This window comes from Protomyctophum bolini (genome assembly GCF_963924005.1).
Source record: "Protomyctophum bolini genome assembly, chromosome: 7".
Lineage (NCBI taxonomy): Eukaryota > Metazoa > Chordata > Actinopteri > Myctophiformes > Myctophidae > Protomyctophum > Protomyctophum bolini.
Window position 1 is genome coordinate 22,842,516 of NC_137868.1, and position 23,720 is coordinate 22,866,235.

At 44.9% G+C, this 23,720-nt stretch overlaps 1 protein-coding gene across 11 annotated transcripts in view; it reads right to left on the bottom strand.

The window, feature by feature from the left end:
* Positions 1-23,720, bottom strand: part of mef2d (myocyte enhancer factor 2d) — a 72,417-nt gene that overhangs the window by 21,909 nt on the left and 26,788 nt on the right. For 6 of the 11 annotated variants that reach the window (XM_080768440.1, XM_080768444.1, XM_080768443.1 and 3 more), the window contains exons 2-5: positions 21,162-21,574; positions 14,813-15,016; positions 3,697-3,831; positions 3,328-3,465 (exon numbers count right to left, since the gene is read on the bottom strand). In XM_080768440.1, the coding sequence (XP_080624566.1) occupies positions 3,328-3,465; positions 3,697-3,831; positions 14,813-15,016; positions 21,162-21,215 (531 nt within the window). In that variant the 5' untranslated portion in view covers positions 21,216-21,574. The remainder of the gene's footprint in view (positions 1-3,327; positions 3,466-3,696; positions 3,832-14,812; positions 15,017-21,161; positions 21,575-23,720) is intronic. The other 5 variants (XM_080768439.1, XM_080768438.1, XM_080768446.1 and 2 more) reach the window with 2 other exon arrangements.

Below are 23,720 nucleotides of genomic sequence, written 5' to 3' on the forward strand. Positions count from 1 at the left end.
TTCATTTTTTCCATTTCAACTTTAGGAATGTCTCATCATATTCTGCTAGGATCTGAATGAGGCAAAACAACTAAACAAAAAACCTCAGGGTGATATTTGCAGGTCCTTTATATTTGATTATCAAATTAGACTATATATTGAGCACTAATCTAACTTGTGGTTTTGTTGTTAAACATCAATCTTACATTTGTAGAAAGTTGTTTCCCTCCCCTTTTCCCCTATAGAAATGAAAACAGAAGATACTGTATTTCTGGTATTTTATACTATGTCATTTAAGAGTACTCAAGGGTCTCCAGGGGATGACAAAATAATAAAATTGGAATTCAAGTAAGAAAAGTAAAACAATTTTGCTATCTAAAATAATGCAGACAGCCTGAACTGACAGTCCAGTTTCAGCCCATTCCAACCGAGAACCATCATTGTCTTCCATTATAAAATTAAAGTTCTAAAAAGAAAAAGAAAAAAGAATGAAAGTAAAGGTGCACAAGACATAGCGGTTTGCAAGATTAGCCGCTGTCATACAGACAGACATATACAGACCCTCTTCAAGACAGTACCACACCGTAAAAAGAACAGAGGAACGAGTTTCACATCCTACTCTTGTTCCCTTCAGAAACAGGAATAGAAATGTCTGTCTGTCTGTCTGTCTGTCTGTCTGTCTGTCTGTCTGTCTGTCTGTCTGTCTGTCTGTCTGTCTGTCTGTCTCTCTCTCTCTCTGTCTACCTCAAGAGATATTTGAGTACAAGTGGGATTAAGCTTGTATATCCCAGCCCCTAGCTGTCATGCTGGGGATTATGATGCTGAGTGAAAGAGAGGCGGCATGGGCATGGGGGTGGGTAGGGGGTGTTGCTAGTGTTCTATGAAAGGTGTGCCAGGCAAAGGCTGTCGGGGGGGACGGCACAGCTAACCACTGGCAGAGATAAACTACCTTCCAATTGACTAGCGATAGGGGCCGCAGGTCTCCAGGGGTGGCAGATTGAATTCTATTCTCCTTCTGCTGTGCCTTTCTTCTCATAAATGCTTTTAAGAGCTATTTCAGCTCACCACACAAGCAGCACAGAGGACTGATAAAGCCTAGGTCAAACACAGGATAAGCAGTATCCACTGAAGTGATTGAATTTAGATGCAGCGCCTTTTCTCTGAGAGGGTTACTTTGATGTGGGTGAGTGGTTCTACGTTCACATAATCATATTGGATAATAAAAGCTTCTGAGGCCTTTGTGAAATACTGTGTGCATGTTACACATTCATGTTTTGTGTTACCGTGCCGGATCCATATGAGTGAGTTTGGGAACTTTCTAAAATCACATACTGTAGGCCAGTGGTTTTCAAAGTGGTGGCTGCCAGGGGGCACCAGGGGGCCAAATGGAAATCAGAGTAAAATGAAAACTAAAATAAAATAAAATACATAAATAAATAAATAAACAATTACATTTAAAAAAGAAAAGTGAAGTGGGCTCCTCAGAGTGCAGGTCTCCACCAGGTCGGGCCTGTAAAATGTGTGAGGCAGCAGTCATAGCCAATTGGAATGAAATCTGAACAATGTAACTCATACACCTCAATCACATGACCACAGAGATAATATACCACTTTGCGTGAGTATTCAACAAAATTGTAGTAGAGTAGTAGCAAAAAGTGTGTTTAGAAGAAAACGCAAAATGGTAGAAAATCTTGTCTGACGGAGAAGAAGAATTTAGACCGTACGACCTACGGTTCGGGCCCTGTTATAGTGCCACAATTTCGAAAAGTGGGGCGAAATCATTAGCTCTGGCCTTCAGCCGTTTGAACTTACCCATTCACACACACACACACACACACACACACACACACACACACACACACACACACACACACACACACACACACACACACACACATTTTTTATTTATTTATTTATTATTATTATTAATAATAATATTATCATTATCATTATCATTATCATTATCATTATTATTAAAGCCATTCCAAACTAAACAGGCTGCAGCCAGTAGCTAAGGCTATTTGGGGTATTTGCTATGGGAAGGTTGGGGAACCCCTGACATTATAGGTTACATGTAGTGGGCTCAGCAGGATGCTATTCTGTGCCAACTGACCCCAACACAGGAGCAGAGAAACAGGAAGTATGGTTGTAAATTGATGCAACTCATTAAAGTGACATTAATGGCATGGTTGAGCACCGATGAAAAAATGAATCGCAGAGTTATTGGCACAGGAGAGGAGAAGTAAAAGGAGCTTGGCCTCATGCCAGCCAGAAGACAGACCTGGATAATATCAGAAATACAGTACACCGATTGTGGAGAGCAGCACTGACACTTGGAAGTAGAATGCCCTCCCTAATGGCACAATTAATAAATGGCTAGCTTGCAAATGCACATTCTTTTCCATTTCCTAGATAATGTCAGGAATACGTAAAGCACAATCTTGGATGTTAATCAAACTCTCAGTCAGTGTGTAAAAATGGATATGTGAGGTGTATGCTATCAAAAGCACATTTGATGCCCAGCCAGCAGTTTGCATTTGATTGTTTCTCCAGTGTAAGGACTTTAAACACCGCGGGCATGACGAGAAAAACAATATTAGAATCACCGGCAAGAATTTTATTAACATATTCACATAGTTGATGTCTCATTCATACAGATCGATGCCTTTATTTGCCATGACATTTTTATCTTGTTCCGAAAAAAGATTTTGTCACCGGTGTGTAAGGATCTTTACTAATTATGGCTGTTTTAACCAACTGTATTCCTCATTTTGGATCTCCATTGTGACCTGCTGACAGTATCACAATGCTGAATTTGAATAAGAACGACCTAAACGACCTAATAAGTAACCGCCCTCCTACAGTAACTTTCACGACTCTCTGCCACGCCATGCTGCCCTGTGATGGAGACACATGTGATGGAACAGGGTGGATGGGTGAGGGCTGAGGGTGAGACACATGTGATGGAACAGGGTGGATGGGTGAAGGCTGAGGGTGAGAGATGAAGCGAGGGAGGTGAGGGTGAGCAGTGGTGAAGGCAGGTGCTCTGTGAGTAGTCAGTGCCACCATCAGCAATCACTAATGCCTGATTCATACTTGGTTGCACGGTGTGTCGAGCACTGAAAATCGCAGATCTACAAGCTCACTAGTCACTACCCATCGAGATGCGTTGTGAGCTCATAGATCTGCAATTTTCGGTGCAGCGCTACACCGGCGTGCAACTAAACATGAATCAGACTCAAACCCATGGCGGGCCAGCACGTGCCATGGCCAGGTTGTCTGTTCAACAGCAAAGTATCAAAACGGGGGATGGGGATGGGTAGGGGTTACACAGTGGACAGTACTCACTGACAGCCTATAGTTGTGCATCATTTTATCAAACTCCTCGTCAATTTTTTTGTATTTCTCCTCAGTGCGGGGGGTGAGGGAGAAGGGCTCCTCTGGGTCTGGGCTCTCAGAGTCCCGGTGCTCTTTCTTGTTCAGAGCCTTCGTTCCCCAAAGACAGAGGACAAGGGGGGGATAAAGAGAGAGAGTGAGAGAGAGAGAGGGAAAGAGAGAGATAGAGAGAAAGAGGGAAGAGAGATAGAGAGAAAGAGGGAAGAGATAGAGAGAGAGAGAGAGAGAGAGAGAGAGAGGAGGGGCGATAGGGGGGAGAGAAAGATAGAGAGAAGAGAAAGGGTGGGTTAGATAAAAGTGATAAAGTGTGGTGGTACTCACGCCATAGCGTTTGAAGAGGATGTCCAGGTCATCATTCTTGCGATACTTGTCGTCGTTAAGCGGGCTTTGGTCAATGGAGTCATCGCAGTCCGGCTCGGGGCTGTTGCAGCCGTTAAAGCCTTTCTTTCGCAACGTCTAAAGTGGTTAGGAAGGGTAGAGGAAGGGAGAGACGCAGTGTTTACATTTAATTCTATATGGAAAGCTTCTTCTTTGTCAGGCACCTTTTGGGGAAAATGTGTGTAACATGGTCATTTCTCAAACACCTTTTGTGACACATGATGACCATTTTCAACTCTTTGCAGCAAATTGCTAATACCACCACTAGTCACCGAATGAGAACTGAAGAAGTTGCCCCTAATGGTGAGACACTAACTGCCCCCAATAACAGTTTTTAGCAGCTCATTCAAGCAAGACAAGGAACGGCCGAAGGGATACAAAACATGAACTCTCAATCCTGTATCGATCTGTGAGTTCAGTTCACTCTCGATAACATCTACAACCAAACATCAAAGCATGTTCTTCCCACAGAATCTGCTCCGGTTGCACAGCAGGCACTCTCAGGAAGTAGACTATTAAAAGGGTGAAGTAACCTATTGATTCCAATTCCAGCCAGGAAAAGTATTTTCTTTTGGGGTTTTTTATGTTCGAGGAGAATGAAGTCTGGGAAAGTGCATTTCGCTGTGATACACATCTCGCCACACATCAACTAATCAACGGTGCTGGTAATTGGTGTGAAGCTTCACGCGAGGAGAGTGGTTGAGCGAAGAATAAAGGGTAAAGGGTGAGACAGAGGCGGATGGAGGTGTTAGCACCTCAGCTAACAGCAGTCAGGTTCTTTCAGCTTTAGCACTCTTTTTCATCCCTGAGTTACGGTATGTGTGCACAGGTGTCGGGTACATCTCTACAAGCTCACAACGTTGAGAGCTGTACATTTTCCATTGTACATCACCGGCATTCAACCAAGGATACACCAGCCTTCAAGCAGAACAGGGAGGCTCTTATTTTGAGCGGATTCTGGCAAACAAGATTTAGCCGTTAAGTAGCTTTGCTTGGTGGGCTCTTGACCACACAGCCAACCAGACAGCTCCTTCCAGCAAAATGGATCTTAAAGTTGAGCTGGGGAGTCTTCTGTGGTCCATGTACTGTATTCACCTCAGACACAGTAAGCAAGGGTTATATGTATAGGTCCCTACATATCACCTGTGTGTCACCTCATTTGTCCATGAAGTAAAGTGCTATTGCCTTGACATCTATCACTAAGAACAAATATGGAATGTGAAGGAACAAAGCTTGCTGATTATTACATTCAATACATTGTACCCAATATTTATTTTTTATAAGTTACCATTTGCGTGCATGGTAGTGCTATAATGAATGGAGGTTGGATTGGAAGTACATGTTCAAGGCCACATGCTATGGACCATCACTGCTAAGTGGGGATGACTCAACCACATGCAATTGTACCTGCAGATGTGGAAGATGTACACTGTACAATAGCTGGGGGTTATGTACAGTACCTGCAAAACTACCTTGACGAAGCTAAAGACTTCATGTTTTGGTAACTATACTTAGGTAGTGGTATAACTATTCTCCAAATCCATGGCTTGGTTTATCAACAAACTTAGAACATAAAGAACATTAATAAACAAATTAATGAAGATAGATTAACTTCTTGATAGGTTAACTATCTAAAAGTAGACATTACAATTAACACTTGCTTACTGTTTCTTCCACAGAGCGCTTAAAACACATGTCCATGTAGACATAGAGATGCTGTTATATCATGTTACCGGTATGTCCCAATTTAAAACATATGTGATGGCTTTGGTTATATGGCGATATACTGTATGCCTGCTGTCCACTGTGGACCTGCCCTCGTCTCTTGCCTGCTGCTTCAGAGTGGCGCGCGCGCGCGCACACACACACACACACACACACACACACACACACACACACACACACACACACACACACACACAGGTGCTGCTTTATAATGGTTAGCTCGGCTGTGTCCTACTTCCTTAAATGCATTGTGTGCATTGTCAGGACCACGTGAGTTGGTTAGCAGACCCCTAGACACAACAATATGCACACAGTTTGTTGTACAAACTGTTACTAGGGCTCATGAATGTCAAATTCGGTTTCATAATGGTTATACCTATAATGATAGGACAATGATAGAATTTTGAGATTGGGGTTAAAGAGTGCATTTTCAAAACGATATCACTCCTGAAATTAATCTCATTATATACAGTATGTGAAGCTGTTCTTATGACGGTGTCAAAGTAACACAGATGTGTAACAACATGGTGACAGTCACTAAATGTGTCCATCCATACCAATACAATTTAGTGCATGGATCTATAGGATCCAAATACAATGGGTTGGAGTTGCGTCAGTTCTTCAGCTCCCATGTTGTTAGTTCTTAATCGAATTATTGTTTGGTGTCTGTGTATCTGTCGGCCTATTTTGACAGAAGAACAACGTTCAATTTGATGACAAAGTGTGACAAAGGGGTGTGTGCTGGAGGAGACGTGATCGAGGCATGGCCGTACGCCACAGATTGTCGTGGCACAAAAACCAACAACTGCCTGCCCTGCATACAAAATTGTCCCGACAATCAAAGACCTCTGCAGGGCTATTCACTTCTCTGTGCACGCGCACACGCACAAATACATTTTGACAACCTTCTTTCTCATACTCTTTCTCCCTTTCTCTCATTCTATCACAAACACGCACATACTCCCTTTCTCTCATTCTATTGCAAACACGCACATATACTCTCTCTCTCTCTCACACACACACACACACACACACACACACACACACACACACACACACACACACACACACACACACACACCACACACACACACCACACACACACACACACACACTCTCCGTCCGCTGATCAGCCTGTCTCTTGGTCTGCTCCATCTGTCCACCTGTCCCTCCTCTCCTCTTCCCTGCTGGTAGCAGTGCGCCGGCCGCTCTATTGTGTTGCCAGGGTAAGATTCCCCTGCAGAGCGCCATGCAGGCCTGTGACTGGCTGGGCTGCTGACAGGCCCGCCCCTCCCCCTCTGGCTCACTTCACCCTATCTCCCGCTCTCAGCCTCTCTCTCTCTCCCACTCTCCACTCTCTTTACACCACTCTTTCTATCTCTCTCTCTCTCTATATATATATATATATATATATATATATATATATATACTGTATATATATGCACTCCTGTCCCTCCCTCGTTGTCTCATGTCTCTCAATCTCGTCTCTCGTTCTTTCGTTGTTGTCCCTCTCGCTCTCATCTCTCAAGTGTGGCCTTCTCCACATATTTACCCTCATCTTATCTTTCACAAATATTGGCAGAGTTTCCAACTCGTTCTCACCTTCTGGCATTTTGCCCACTTTTGCTATTTTCCCCCCTTCTTCTGTGTAATTTGCTCATACGCGCCTATTCTCTCTTTGCTCATAGATCATCAACTTCCTCCTCCCCCTCCTCTCCTGTCATTTTATCGTCTTTCCCATCACTCTCTCTCTCTCTGTCTCCCTCTCACTGTCCTCTTTTGCCCTGCTCTCTCTTGACCTATTCCCAGAGCTTTCCCATCCTATTTTCTTTCCTCTTGAGTCCCCTCCCCTCCCCATTTCCTTTCCCACTCTCTCTTTTTCTCATTCTGTCCATTCTGTCCGTCACTCATTCTCTGCAACGAGGTGTACAGTACAAGTGTACAGTATGTGTCTGTGTGTGCGTGTGTGCGTGCGCACATTCTCACACATTACGTTATGTGCACAGCTTTGGATGGAGGACACAGATTTGCAGTGCAGTAGCAAGACCCTACCAAGGCCTGTACTCGTTTGCACGGTGGGGGCAAGACGTAACATCATGTCATGTCCCATTTGCGGATAGTGGCATTCAGGACCTTCGGAAGCCCCCCGGGCGTTCCTGCAGGAGAGCGCCTGACCACCATTGTCTTGTCTCTGCAGCGAAGCCCTGCGCCGCACGACAGCCACGGCTGCTACAGAGCATGCAGCAGAGATGGGGGACGACTCAGCCGCTGAGGCCCGTATGCCCCCTTGTGCGTTGTATAATGGAGCGGGCCGTTAACGTGTCTATCGCTGCCCTACGATGGCTGGGGGCTGACGCGGAGCTGGGGGCTGACGCGGAGAGGCTGCAGAGGGAGGGCAAGTCAACTTGGCTTTCGTCTGTAGCTTTGTATGGAACAATGTCACCTGGGGCGGTGCGGTCTGGATGTGAGCATGAGCGAATAGACGATTACAGGGATCGGAACAGTGCGGGGGGGGGGGAAGGAAAAAACTGGGAAATAGTAATTCCATTACAAATGAATTGGAATTTGTGTTTATTAAATCAAAAGAAAACACTGCTATCCTGGGAAAACATTTTAGTCATATCCCTGCCACATACCACATGGTCTCAGATAATGGAATGTGGGGCCTAGAAGGGCCTCTGTCTGTCCCTCATCCTCCATTCTCATTCATGTTGTATACACACTGCACAGACAGATCATTCATGTCTGAGAGTGTACAAAAAAAGCTACATTATCTAAAATGTTAATTTGACACTGACACTTTATCGTGTAGATGTGGATGTTAATTAAGGGGTGACCTACATTGGTTGGTGAAAATATCCAGTCAATAAAAGACCACCAGTTAGGTCCCCACAAACAGTCACATGTCCTGCTGAAGTTCCCTTGAACAAAACCCCTTAACTCCTACCTGCTGCTCACACACACACACACACACACACACACACACACACACACACACACACACACGTGCGTGCGCACACGCACACACGCGCAGGCTATATAACAACAGTTCACAACATTCCCCCAAATAAACATGGTCCAATGACGGTTATGCCATCAAGTGCCATAATTGCCACTTAACCTTAACGGAAACATACATAGCCTGGCCTACTACTGTATGTGAAAAGCAAAAACTGGGAAATGTGGGAAACACGTGTGTTGGCTTGTCAATACAGTGGCTGGTTGGCGGAGCACTTTGAATTGCCCCACACAGACGCTTCCTCTCAGATAATCCTGATTTATTATGCCAACCAAACTCCTTGGATGTCCCCTAAGACCTGTCATATGCTCAGTTCCTAATCTCTACCGGACACAGTCACTAGGCTCCTCCTTCCCGTGGTATGGTTGGCCAGCGTGGGTCACCTGGTCCCTCTCTCACAGTGATGTAATCATAGTCACAATCACCATGGTTCATACAATGTTCCATGCAAAGGTTTTTGAAAACAATCTCTACGTCCGTCACTGGATTCATTCTGGTTTATTTTGAGTGTCAGCTGCGTTAATGATTCATATTGGATTACTAAACACAGGATACAAGTTCTGGATATCTTTCCTAGTACATCAAAATAAATAACTAAAGCAAGATGTACCCTCCAATGAAAACAATTTCTCAACACCATAACACACTGACAGGTTTCCAAACCACCCCTATGGAGGAGCGGCCTTTACAGTTGGCTGTGCTCTGCAACTAAGTAAGCCATTCCCAGCCTCCAGAGAGCACAACGCTAGCAGAACTCCATTAACCTCATGGATAAATAATCCAGCCAAAGGCTGGTGGTGTAATGGCTGGAGAAAGACCCCGATAGACCATCCGCCATGCAAAATCTCCTCCGTATTCACTTCAATCACTTGGCAGTTGTGCCACAGGAAGAGTTTAAATTTAGGCGAGCGTGATATTGAAAGTTTGTGCTGCAAAATACATACAAAATACTGCTTTGTACTAAACTGATTTATAGAAAATAAAAAAAGTAATCAATGTGCTGTATCCCAGATTACAATAGGCTTTTGTGATCATTCTCTCCAAATTATAACACCTTCCACACCTCAGCACCAAGGATGTGCAGAGGAAGGCTACTGTATATTTTGGGTTGTCGGATCTTCAGGCGGCTTATTAAGTCTGGAATTAAACGACTGTGTCTTGCTCCCTCCTTGAATGACAGAAGCAGAACAGCCATTGCAAATGGCAAATTTGTCACTTTCAAATAATTCCGCACTGCAGACAGTCTTGTGTAGGTAGATTAACACAAGATATTTTCCTACCAGTGCATCAACGTGTGTGTGTGTGTGTGTGTGTGTGTGTGTGTGTGTGTGTGTGTGTGTGTGCATCTCTCTCTCTCTGACAGACATGGGGAATCAGACCTGCGACCTGGAATCAGAGAGGTGGCAAAGTCTTTAAGCCCCTGTAGTGCAGCTTGCTGTAAAGGTCTTCCTTTCTTGAGCTGCTTAAAGAAACAGGGCATCCCCCTCTCTATGGTCTTCTTTTCTCTCCTCTCTCACTCCTTTGCGTTGGCTATTCATCCACTCTCCTTCAGCATTCGCTTGCTCTCTCTCTCTCTCTCTCTCTCTCTCTCTCTCTCTCTCTCTCTCTCTCTCTCTCTCTCTCTCTCTCTCTCTCTCGCATCCCTCTCACTGATTGGGATCTGCAGTCAAGCAGATTAACACATTGTGGCAGGAGATACAAGCTGCCCCCCCACACACACACACACACACACACACACACACACACACACACACATCAATGAGAAAGAGGCTGTGTGCGCGTGTACATCACCTCTCTCAGCCTGGCATTAGAGTGAAGGAATGCCTCAGTGTGTGTGAAGGATATTCAGTATATGCTTCATGTATCTAACGTCAGTGTGGGTTTAAGTGCTTCTGAGCTGTGGGACATGGCTGTGTGCACACACACACAGAGTGTGTATAGGGATACATACTGTAAGCCTAACTTTGTGTGTGTGTGTGTGTGTGTGTGTGTGTGTGTGTGTGTGTGTGTGTGTGTGTGTGTGTGTGTGTGTGTGTGTGTGTGTGTGTGTGTGTGTCTCTGCGTGACTCTATCCACACTTCATAATTTATACACACAAAAGCACTTGCTTGGAGAGAAGGGGTGAGACAGAGCGGCAAATGGGCACATTCTGTGACTATCCGATTATCTTCTCTCTCTCTCCCTCTCTTCTGTCCTTCTCAATCTCTCTCTCCTTCTCTCTCTCCCTCTCTTTCCCTCTCCCAATCTCTCTCCTCTCTCCATTTCCCTCTCCCAATCTCTCTCCTCCCCACCCCCCCAATCCCCCTTGCAGTTCCTAGTCCCTCACATGACTGGTCTGTCCTACGCTCTGCAAGCTGAAACGGCACGAGACCCCATTAAACATGTGAGTGTGTTTGTCAGAGCATCTGGCAGAGAGGACAGGTAAGGACAAACACTACAGAATGTTACTGAATGCCTTTAGGCCTGTGATGGGGATACAGGGGTGCACACAGACACACCTCCATGGATGTATGCCTGTGTGTGCACACGTGCACACACGCACACACACACACACACACACACACACACACACACACACACACACACACACACACACACACACACACACACACACACACACACACACACACACACACACGGATGCTGCATTGGCTTACATTGATTCCACATTTCCCAGCCTTAACTGTAGCCAATCTGTAATCATAACCTTAACCTAAGCCCTACCCTACATCTGTTTAAACGCATATCCCACATAGTGTATTCTGCCCCACAAAGTCAAAGTGCCGTAGCTACATTTTTGGACACACCGATTTATTTGTGTATTCCAATTGTCAAATTAGCCTTTGTGCATTCTGGGGGATAAACAATTAACTCAAGAACATATTTACATTGCAATTTGTGTGATATCACTTATTTGCCGATATCTTTTTTTTTTAAGATTTGTTTTTGGCTTTTCTGCCTTTATTGATAGTATCAAGTGAAGATAGACAGGAAAGAGAGAAGAGGACATGCAGCAAAGGTCGTCATGAACAGGACTCGAACACGTGACACGCTGTCAGGCCATGAGGCCAAAGCCTATATGTGACATGTGCCTGGACCACTTTGCCAGCGGCACCCCAGTTGAAACACTTTTAAGCCAAATATCAGCCAATTTTGGTTACTGCACTTTGGCTTTGTAGGGCAATATTGTCACCCTAAAGGTGGTTGCACACCGGCCGCGTTTTTCGGAAAACCGATGGAGAAACGCCACTTACAAATCAGAATTCGCGCTTGGTGTGTGGAGACCTTAAATCTAACCTTAACCCTGACCATAACCAGTGTAACCATACCCAAACAGATAACCCCCTAACTACGTGAAAGACTGAAAGTGCAGTAAAATCTAATTTGGGACACCAATGTTGTCCCCATTTTGACATGCCGTCCCCATTCAACTGGTTTGATGTCCAAAATATGTTTCACAATTTCAAACACACACACACACACACACACACACACACACACACACACACACACACACACACACACACACACACACACACACACACACACACACACACACACACACACACACACACACACACACACACACACACACACACACACACACACACACACACACACACACACACACACACACACACACACACACACACACACACACACACACACACACACACACACACACACACAGATCAAGAGGCTCTCACCAGTCCTGAATATTGTATGAGGCATTCTCATGGGCTACTGCTGAAGAGTGTACACGCACACATAGACAGAATGATAGAGAAAAAAACAAATCAAAACACACACACACACACACACACACACACACACGGTCAGTGGAGCTTGCAGTAATGTGGCCCAGAGCAGCCCAACGCCCTGCCATCACACACACACACACACACACACACACACACACACACACACACACACACACACACTTACTTAAGAGCCATCTGCAGCTGAAGATACATCCCACAGATAATCTTTACCTCTACACACACAAGCAAATACTGTAAAATAGTTGGTGAAAAAGAGACAGCGAGAGGAACATGCAGAAAGACAGAAACAACAAAAGACAAAGACACAGAACAGATAAAGAAAGACCGAAAACCGCCCGAGTCACACGGGGACAGATAATCAGACGAATAGACAGATGGAAAGTGAGTTTAGGACAACAGAATGAAGAGAGAGAGAGAGAGAGAGAGAGAGAGAGAGAGAGAGAGAGAAGAGATAGAGATATAGAAGCTGTGAAGACATCAAGCCAAATCCAAACTGCTACCTCAGTCCTATATCTTCAGCTGACGGAGGGCCAAATCTGATTCATCAACACTTTCCCAGAGACTTCTTCATTATTAAACAACTTGGTTTTATCTTGATGCCTCTGCCCTGCTAACATTTGATTTAGACACTTATTTGTAGTACTTGTAGGTTTCTTGTTTGTTCACACCTTTGTTTTAAGTGATATTTCTCATCACTCTGGTACATCCCTTCTTATTAGGGAGATCAGGAGCAGTTTCCCTATTATTAGCCTCTCCAGGAATCTGGACAATAATAATACCAGAGTATGCTTTCCCATTTGTTAAACACATACGGTAACTTAAAAATCACACCCGTGTGAAGTGAGGGGCGCTCTTATGATCATACATCAAACATCATCATCATACATCACATTCCATGCTCAGCCAATCAAATCATCACAAACATCATTCCGGCCAATCACTTTTGGCGTTTTCACTTTTCTGCCCTCACGTTTATCTTCAATAATGTACTTTGCTCAGCCAATCAAATCATCGCTATGGGGTGATCAGCCAATCACAAACCAATATTTGTGTTCACACAAACCCGGAAAGCTAGCCCCTCAAAAAAGAAATAACTTTTTTTCGTAAAGAAAGTGAGCTGACTAAGGATTCCCAGGGCAGCCAGTATTGACATTTGACCATACCCTGAGGCACACTTTGTTCAACTTCTGTGTTCAATTCATGTATGGGCTATTATGAATAGAAGGGTCAACAAGGCATGTCCTGTTCACTTAAGCCCGATCTTAGTTGTACATAAGTGTCCTGCAAGGGAAATAGTATCTACATTGCAATGCGACACATTGTGAGTTAGCTTGTAGATCGGTCATACTTAGAATATACGACAAAGATTATCTGGCTTTAGGAGGTTCCAGTGCAGCTTTTTTCAGCAGTACATGAATAAATAAAGGACCATAGATAGATGAATTCTCAAATGCTGGCCATTTTGTGCCAGTACTATTGCCATTGGTTCCAGGCGTGTTCCCTTTGGCTTGTTGTTGTTGGGCGAGACTCTGGGTATTGATGTGGCCAAGGCCAGGGGGAGGTGACAGGAGGTCCAGCTGTCCCTACACAACTAAATTCTCTGTGTTAATATTACTCTGAGCATATAAAAACTGTGTATTTATACCATTCATTACACTTTCAGAGTGAAATGAACACGGAGGATTTTACTGTGTATCCCTGTCCTCTCTGCATGCTGCCAGGCATCAGGCCAGGCAATGGCTCCAAGCATATTAGAATGGACTGGAGTAGACGGAACTCATTCGAAACTAGACTGCACTGGACTTGGGACTAAACTGTCGCGCTCGGGTGGCGTAAAGTACCTGCCCACCACCGGCTTTGTCGAGCGTCTACTACACGAACATTGGCCTGCGTTCGGGGGAGGGAAGCTGCTGGACAGGGAGGGTGATAATTGTTACTGCACGTAACCCTACGGGCTGGGGCGGCACCTGTCAGCAGAGAGTGTTGGGCGGGAGGAGTAGAACGAAGGATCTACGTCCGGCTCCTCACTGGTAGGTGAGCCAATAGGATACAATAGCAGTGACAACGGCAGGGTGTGGGGTGGAATCAATTGTCATAATGACTAAATTCGGGAGAAAAATGGGGTAAAAAAAAGAAAGAATTACTAAACTGTCCTGGAATGGCTTTGAATGGAGTGGACTTGAGGCAGTTTGGATTATACTTCACTTGACTAGGATGAGAGACTTAACAGCACTGAATTAAAATGGCCTTGACTAGACTGGATGAACAATATTCTCTGACGTAACTTTATAACAAGTCAATAAACAACAAATCAACGCCCGCCCTCTTGCTCCATACAGGAATAATAAGATAAAATCATAGTAGCCAACGGCATACCCATCCAAACAAAACCACAGCATTATCATTGACATCTTGACAAAGTCCCACGGGGTTAACGGCTTGTCATTTAGCATGGAATTGAATCTCTCTGTAACACTTATCCCCCTCCTCCCCCCTCCCCTTTCTTTGCTCACGCCTCTCCCCCACGCTTTACCTCAATGATGTCAGCATTTGTCCGGCTCTCGTGGGGCTCATTATATTCGGTGTACTTGAGCAGAACCTTGTCCATGTCTGTGCTGGCGTACTGGAACAGCTTGTTGGAGTGGTTGAAGATGATGAGGGCGATCTCACAGTCGCACAACACACTGAGCTCATAGGCTTTCTTCATCAGACCAAACTTCCTCTTTGTGAACGTCACCTTGGGATGACAGATAGACACACACACACACAGACAGACAGACAGACAGACAGACAGGTAGGGAGGGAGGGTGAAAAGAAAAGTAATTTAATATTGGGGGTGGTAGTGTATATAACAATAACAATAACAGTGTGTGTGTGTGTGTGTGTGTGTGTGTGTGTGTGTGTGTGTGTGTGTGTGTGTGTGTGTGTGATGCAGTACGTAAGAGAATATGGAACAGTAGACAGACTCCTTTAAAGAGAGAATCATAACACAACTTAAAATCAATCCCTTCCTCTTTCTCTCTCTCTCCGTCTCACACACATGCGCACACTCTTGTGTGCACCGACATGCACACACTCACACACAGATCTTTGAGAGGCACTCAAAGTGTGAACAAACATCACATCAAAAGACAGACAGCGGTGTTGCGGTAGCACAGCTCTGGTTAATTAAAGGCGTCACTGGTGGGGTCGGTGAGTCCCACCGTGCTTATTGGTCGTTTTCATTAGTGCTCCTCTGGTGCACTGGGTGGCATTCACGATACAGGGCCATTTGGCTTTGTTTGGTTTCAATTGGTTGGATCACACACACACACACACACACACACACACACACACACACACACACACACACACACACACGGGGGGGGGGGGGGGGGGGTCGAGTGAGTTAAGAGATTGGAGAGAGAGAAAGAGAGAGAGAGAAAGAGAGATAGACCTGGTGAGATTGAGAGAGAGAGAGAAAGACCGATTGACACGACAGCTGCCATGTGAGACCTTGTCTCCATCTCTCTTTCACCCACCCTATCCATCCATCTCTCCTCTCTCCCCTCCTCTCTCTTTCTAATTGCTTCAGCACCCGCCATGTTACACTGATGTCTCTCTGTGGGGCACGAAGCAGCCCGCCCTCATCCTCCTCCTCCTCCTCCTCCCTTATTCCTTCCCTCTTCTTTCCTTCCGCTGTCTCACATTTTCTCGTCCTCATTTTCTATTCATCTCCTCTTCTCTCTCCTCTCTCTCTCTATTCTCTCCTTCGTTCTCTCTCACACCCTCCACCCCCCCCCCCCCCCCCAGCACCACACACACTTTCACTCAGTCATTGCTTCCCGCTGCCACAAATCAAATTATATTGGGGTCGTATCCATTGGCAACCGTCTACCACATCCCACCCCTCCCCGCCCCGCCCCCACGTGCGCTCCACCCCCATTTCCCACCTCATCACACACTCCTACAATCATCGTCCTCTCTCTTTTTTCACCTCACTCTATTTCTCTCTCTTTGTTTTTCTCTTTCATCTTTATATATCTCACTGTACTGTATCTCTCTGTCTGTCTGTCTCTCTCTGTTGTACACATAAACATGAACGGTGAGAGCAGAAGTACTCAGCAGTGTCAGAAAATGAAAAAGATTAAATAAATAGGTGTCGGCTTGAAGAGGGTAATGAATAGAAGGTGACAAGGTGACAGTGGGACAATTGGTGTCATGTAGTGCGCTGCGATTAACTGTAACACCATAAATATTATAAGATCACTCATCCTCTCTAAAAAGTAAAAACCGAACAAAAGCCCAACACCTCTCCATTGTGCTGTTAATTTTGTGCATTGGGTTCTTTCCTGCCAGGTAGGCCTACTAACGCTGGTTCTTGTGTTTTTGATGCAAACACCGCCATAAATAAGCTCCTTGTAATTGACATTAAGAATAGAAGTGTGAGGTAACCAATGGCAACTGAAGAATAAAACAGCCTCAGTACAGAGAGAAAAGGACAGTTAAGTCAAGTCAAATTTATATAGCCCATTTCAGACACAGTAAACTCAGAGCTTCAAATTACAGACAAACATATAAGGACATATACAGATACTGTGTATACATAACGTACAACATAAAGTACCCACTTACATTTATAAAACCCATGCATCCACATATTCCCCCCCACTCTACCTACAGTGAACACATGCATGCACGCACGCACACACGCACAAAGACTAATACTAACAGTCTAGGAAGCTGCAATCTGCAACTTTATGCCCTACCCCAGTTTCAAACCTGGGTCTTTTGCAGTAGAGATCAAATTTCTACGACACTTCCAAGACCATTAGGTCAACCATTCGGTTGAAAAGGTCAACACATTTTCTCAGTGGCACTTTGCAGCGGCAGTCTGCCATGCATTTCTAAAGTTGCGCTGCTGCGCTCCTCTTCCCAGTGTCCAAGCATCGTGATGTTTGAGCACTGAGCGCCTCAATGGTTCATGTTCGAACAATGCCGGCATCACGCTGTGTGTGAGCGCTATGGACATATCTAGAGTGCTCCTCAGCTCAAAAGGCGTTCTCTGTGGACCCGGCCTCTTAAACCAGCTTATAGAGGACGCAGATGTCACTCAGGTCATCAGTTAGTTTGTTCCAGAGAGGACCAGTGACTATGCACCTTCACCAAATGTAGGTTTTATTCCAGGTACAGTTATGAGGCCAGTGTCTGATGATCTGAGAGATGATTGGTTTATAGGCAGTGAGCAGGTCACAGTTGCGTGTGCGTGCGTGCGTGTGCTTGCGTGCATGCGTGCGTGCGGTCATGTGACCCAAACCATCGGGAACCACAATGTTGTTTTGTACCACATCTGTGTCATTCGGTATTGACCTAATTTGTCATACACAGTAAAATATGTAAATTTTTACACATCGAGTTAAATTAACTATTCAGATGATAATGTGCAATTGTTTTGTTTGTCATCAATATCAAATTCATTGAATCATTAGCTTATAAAAGCTAGTCAAAGTTTGAATACCCCAGATTAAAAAAATATTTTTTTTTTATATATATTTAAAAATAAAAGGAAATGAACACAAATATCAAATAGAAAAGTATAATCTGTTATATAATAACATGACACCTTTTTGAATAGCTTGCACAAGATTGTTGCGCTTGGTTAATTGTGTTTTATGTTTTTATGTTAAATGTATGTCATGCATGTTACTGTATTTTGATATTGACGTTTTTACTGATTCGTACTTTTCTTCATTGTGCTGAGAAGTGTTAAGGTGACTCCAGACCGAGGAAACTTGTCCAGACCAGTCAAAGACTACTTAAAACTCTCACATTACAACAGACTAGCATAATTCCCGCTCGGGGCACTGTGGGTGCTGGCGGCGTGTTTCCTCCTCCCATACCCGCGTGCCCATACCCGAAGGCAGGGTTGGCAAAAGGGCCTTTCTGTGTGGAGTTTGCATGTTCTCCCCGTGTCCCCTAGGGTAGGTACCCTCACAAAAACATGCAGTAATCCTGGTCTCTAAACTGCCTCCCCCTGGCCAGCCGGGGCGCCTGATGGAGGGGAAAGGAACTGGTTGGAATAACGTGTTCCTTCCACGCGCTACGTCCAACCAGGGAAACTCCCCCTGTCAGGTGTAAAGGAGCAACTTGGACACTCAGGCATGAAGGGAGCATGAGTTAAGTCCGTTGCTCTCCCCAGGTTGGCGGAGGGTGTGTAGAGCCCAGGATCACAGTAGATGATTGGCACAGGGGTGAAAAATGGGTTACAAAATTGTGGGATAAAAAATATATTTAAAGACAACAGACTAGCATTTTTTATCTGCACAAAGACAGTCTGCAGACGAAAGATTATTTTCCACCATGCAAATTGCAGAAAGCTCTGGTTTGCAGTGTTGCCAGGTCTTATTATAAGCGACTTTGGGCTAGTTGTCCTGTAATATAGCTTAATATTCATAGTTGTCCATTGCTTTATAGTTTGGGCTTATTTCTGAAGTGTAGTTGCTTATTTGGGCTTGTTTTCATGATTCAGCTGATGGGCTCTAGTAGTGAAACTGGTTGCTTCTTTTGGATTTGTTTTCATAGACCTGGTCGCTTGTTTCACTCACAGAATCTGGCAACAGCGCTTCTCACCAAAACAAACAAAGATAGCGTTATTTTCGGTAGTCTTGCTTTGGAGTTGATTTGGAGACTGGAGTTGATTGATTGGTATTACATATAGATATTAATTGAGAGTTGATATTGAGAATATGGTATCTAGTTCACACACTACACCTGTAGCAGACTAGAAGTCCACTCTACAGTGGAGCATTTACCCCCCTGATCACTACAACATGGATAGCGCCGCTCCCGACATTGGCAACCGACCGGACATGTTCGGTTCTTCATCAACAGGTTCCGACGCGTCGATAAGGCGATAGGGACGGCAAGCGACGGGAGCTTCTCGTCGGGGAGTCTCCTGCGGACAGTCTCGCGACTGGCGACAGCCGCTCGTCGGGGCAGTGTGGACCTGGCTATAGTAAAGTGATCTTGGCATCAAAACAATGCCAACGATGTTTTCCCCGTGCCCCCTAGGGTAGGTACCCTCACAAAAAACATGCAGTAATCCAGGTCTCTAAACTACCTCCCCCTGGCCAGCCGGGGCGGGGCGCCTGATGGAGGGGAAAGGAACTGTTCGGAATAACATGTTCCTTCCACACACTACGTCCGGCCGGGGAAACTCCTCCCTGTCAGGTGAAAAGAAACAGCTTGGACTCCTCATGCATAGAAGGAAGCATGAGGTCAGTCCGTTGCCTCCCCAGGTTGGCAGAGGAAGTGTAAGCGCCCAGGATTACATTAGATAATTGACACTGGGTGAAAAAAGATTATTGCAAAATCGTGGGATAAAAAGTAAAGTAAAAAAATAAAAGAAACAATGCCAACAATGTCCAGCCTTAGTTATTCTCTATAAAGCACTGTTCAACTTAACAGCTACAACCCTTCAACTGAATATTTGTATAGGGTCTTCCTCCAATCTGAATTTATTTAGTGCTTACCTGCTTATAAACAGCCTTAGAGTCAACTCACACACAAGTGACAGACTACTTCAAGTACACAGAAGCTTTTTGTAAAGCTCAATAACACAACAACAAAACAAATATTCTTCCTTTTTGACCCTTCTTCCCTTCTCTATCATATAAACAGCAAAATCTTGAGAGAATTTTAAATGTAACTCCATACTATGAATTTGGGCTCATTCTACAGTTGCATTAAAAGGTCTACTGTATCTAAAAGACAAAACAAACACGTCAAATGCAAATGTTTAACACATTATAATAATGCATTTGCACAAACACTGGCTCAAGTCACTGTGAATGGAATGATAGAGCATAAAAAATATAAATAAACTCACTGCTATGTTGGAAAAGCATGACCCTGGTCAAAAGGTAGCATTTGATCCTGGAAGTATGGTGGTATAAACTAGACAGAACATTACCTCAGCCACCATTGACAAATACTCTTGCCACCTGATACCAGTGCGAGCTCCATTAAACAGAATTGTCTCCCATCAGAGATCGTTTCATGTTCCCAGCCTGATTGTGCACTGCTGAATAACGCACCACCATACTGCTTGAAACCCTGGGGGCATAGTTTTGTCTCCTGTATGGAAATGAAACCTTTTAAGATTTATGAGAGAAAAAAATGAGGATTAATTTCAGGCCCTTGGGTCTACTAGTGTCTTAACTTGCAGCCCCTCCTCACTCTCTCTCTCTCTCTCAACGGTTGTAATATCTTGGTGGTTATGTGCAAAAGCTAATAGTGCACAATATGCTCTGCAGACTGTCTGTCTGTCCGTCTGTCTGTCTGTCTGCCTGCCTGCCTGCCTGCCTGCCTGCCTGCCTGCCTGCCTGCCTGCCTGCCTGCCTGCCTGCCTGCCTGTCTGTCTGTCTGTCTGTCTGTCTGTCTGTCTGTCTGTCTGTCTCTCTCTCTCTCTTTTGGGAGGCAGGCACTTCAAATCCATTACTCAATCTGCTCAATGGAGCAAAGCCCATTTACCAGTTGAATCATTTTAGATGGATCGTTTACCCTTTCATCCTGTGCAACAATGCTGTGATGTAACCGGAGCATTTTTTTAAAGAATTTCACACTTTCTGTGTTTTCACTGAAACACGACTGAGAATCCCATGCAGAGTCACACGATCTCCATAAAACATAATACCATTGTTCCGCTGTGACACTTTGGATCGCTCAACATCAAGTCATGTGACGTTGCATGGGACATGCAAACAGTAACAAACAGCACACATCCTTGTGGGAATATTATTCACCTGAGGGGCGCACACACACACACACACACACACACACACACACACACACACACACACACACACACACACAGACATAAACACACAGTCCATGAGTCCAACCTGTCTGTTGCGTTCATCAGTGATCCGTTGAATTTGAATCTTTTTCCTCCCCATGGTTCCGGTGTGGCGGTGGGAGGGGCAATGGAAGGGGGCGTGGTGAGGTCAGAGGTCACAGCTGTCCTGAGAGGGCTCTGAGGTGGCTGCTCTGGTTGGTGCCAAGGAGGCGCTGACTTTTGTTGGTGTCTTGGGGTCCGTGTCGAGGCTTCTCTTCCTCTCTGCTCCACCTGTCTGAAGCAGCTGGGCTGGAGGCTCTCTTACCCCCGTAGACTAAAATAAAAAAAGGGAGGCGGAGGACAGAAATAATGGGGTTGATGTGCAGTGCCCTTTTCAGACCATGGTCCTTTGTAGCTTATCCACTCTCTGGCTGAACTTGGTTCCTCTAACCCCGCCTTCCTTGACTTCTGCTGGAACTCCTGGAAAACAGAGGAGAGTGATTCATCAGACTCATACGCTCAGAGAAGGGGAAAGAGGCATTGTTTGTCTAACGTGACCCACTTTGGTTTCTATCAACATCGTCTTAGCCTTAACCCTTTCAAGAAGAGTTCTGCACCATCAAATTAGTGGAAAAGATACATAGTTTGGGGGGTTAGTGTTACCTGTGTGTGTGTGTGTGTGTGTGTGTGTGTGTGTGTGTGTGTGTGTGTGTGTGTGTGTGTGAGGAGTGGGGGCTGAATTGTGCCGCACACTACGGAGCAGGAGACCCCCGGGGGCCTGTATGGAGGGAGGCTGTGCTGTGTCAGCTTCATTAGAGGCATCACCGCCACATCACTGATCCGCCAGTTGCCCACGGCAACTGGCTGCCCGGCCTGGCCCGACTGACATGCCGCATGTGGTTCCCAAATCGAAGGCAGAGCAGAGCGGAGTGCAGAGCACCCTGTACCCAACCCCGTGGTCCATGATTAGCCTGCTTGGGCCGGGTGAGCCCCCAATAATATGATATTCACATTGGATATCAGATTGGGTATTAGGTCCGGTAATAACAATTAACATTATGCGCTGTTAGTTAAACTCCAGTGCATTTGCTAAATGATATGTGACGCTGCGAAAGATAGGCTAGAAAAACATGTCTAATTCAAGATGGTATATTTAACTAACCATGAAATAAGGGGTGGGGTTGTGATATATGCAAGGATCTCTTAATAAAAACACAGAAAGGATACACTAGGAATTTAAAATTTAAAAAGGGAAAGGGCAAAGGAAAAGGCCCTCAGAGTGTCTGTGCATATACATGCAAACTCATGAATGAACAAACAGACGGCAGCAACCGAGGAATGGCAACAGAAGCAAAGGCCCGTTTATAAACCCCACTACTACTATTTGTGGTTCAGCCTTAAAAATAGCTCTCTATATATACATCCAGACTGTGTGTAGACACACACTCACACTCACACACACACACACACACACACACACACACACACACACACACACACACACACACACACACACGCAGCCACATGACAGTGGGTGCAGAGTCACTGCAATAGAACCAGAGCATCTGGAAAGCCTTGGGTGCAGACACCATACCAACCAACTCTACCACATTGCTTGCATTCCCCATACCTGGGAGATCAATAGAAATATTAACGCCCACAATTTACGTTCATGAAGAATGTACAATGCACTTGTGCCATAAAAGAGTTGTTTTCCTTTTTCGCTGCTGTGTGCACCCTAGGCCTGTCACAATTATATTAGAATTATGTCATAATCGTTTCAATGTGAAAAATGTTCATACATTTTTAAACATTTTCAAAATATAGTGGAAATAGCAGACCAACAAGCTCACAGCACCAGCTTGTCGTGAGCTTGTGACAGCTCTAGTGCACACTTGCTTCAAGTGAATGCAATTTGTTTAGCCCAGATGATGAGTTTTCTACATGAATTATACACTGCTTGCAAGTCAGAGAAAGGACAGCTGGGAGGTCGTTAGTTTTGGGTGTCATAATTGTTTTGTAGAAACCTTGATAAAAGAACGGCAAGGATGACCTCTGATTGTACAAGGACTATTTTGCCCATGAGAGACGGACAAGGAGATCACAATGGCTTCAATATTCATGAAATACAGCTGTATCAAAATGTTTTACTAGTACAAGGTGTGTGTGCACATAACCATGCAGTAGCACTCGTTAACAGCCAACTGTTCCAGTTTCTTGTAAGCATTGGTCTGCAGTTCAAACAAGGCAGCACTTTGGTGTGATTTGTATTTAGGCTGTGGGCTGATTGCACATGAAAAGGCAGCTTTATCTGCTTGGGGTGGTCAAGTCTCGACCTTTTACCCTTCATGTTGCTGGAGCTCACTTCCCATGTCTGATGTCAGACAGAGTATCTACTCTCACATGGAAGGCAGGGGGTCTGGAGTGTGTCTGCTGCCTCACTGAGCAAGGAAGAGTGACAGAGAAGCTCTGGACAAGACAAACAGACTAATTACAGATTTTACAGCAAGCCTGGATAACCCTGAGGTACACCAATGGATATGAACTGCAGGTAGGAATCTAGCATACGACAACCAAAAACAGTATAAAACAGTTCAGTACAATATTTGTCTATTTTGCAGTTACA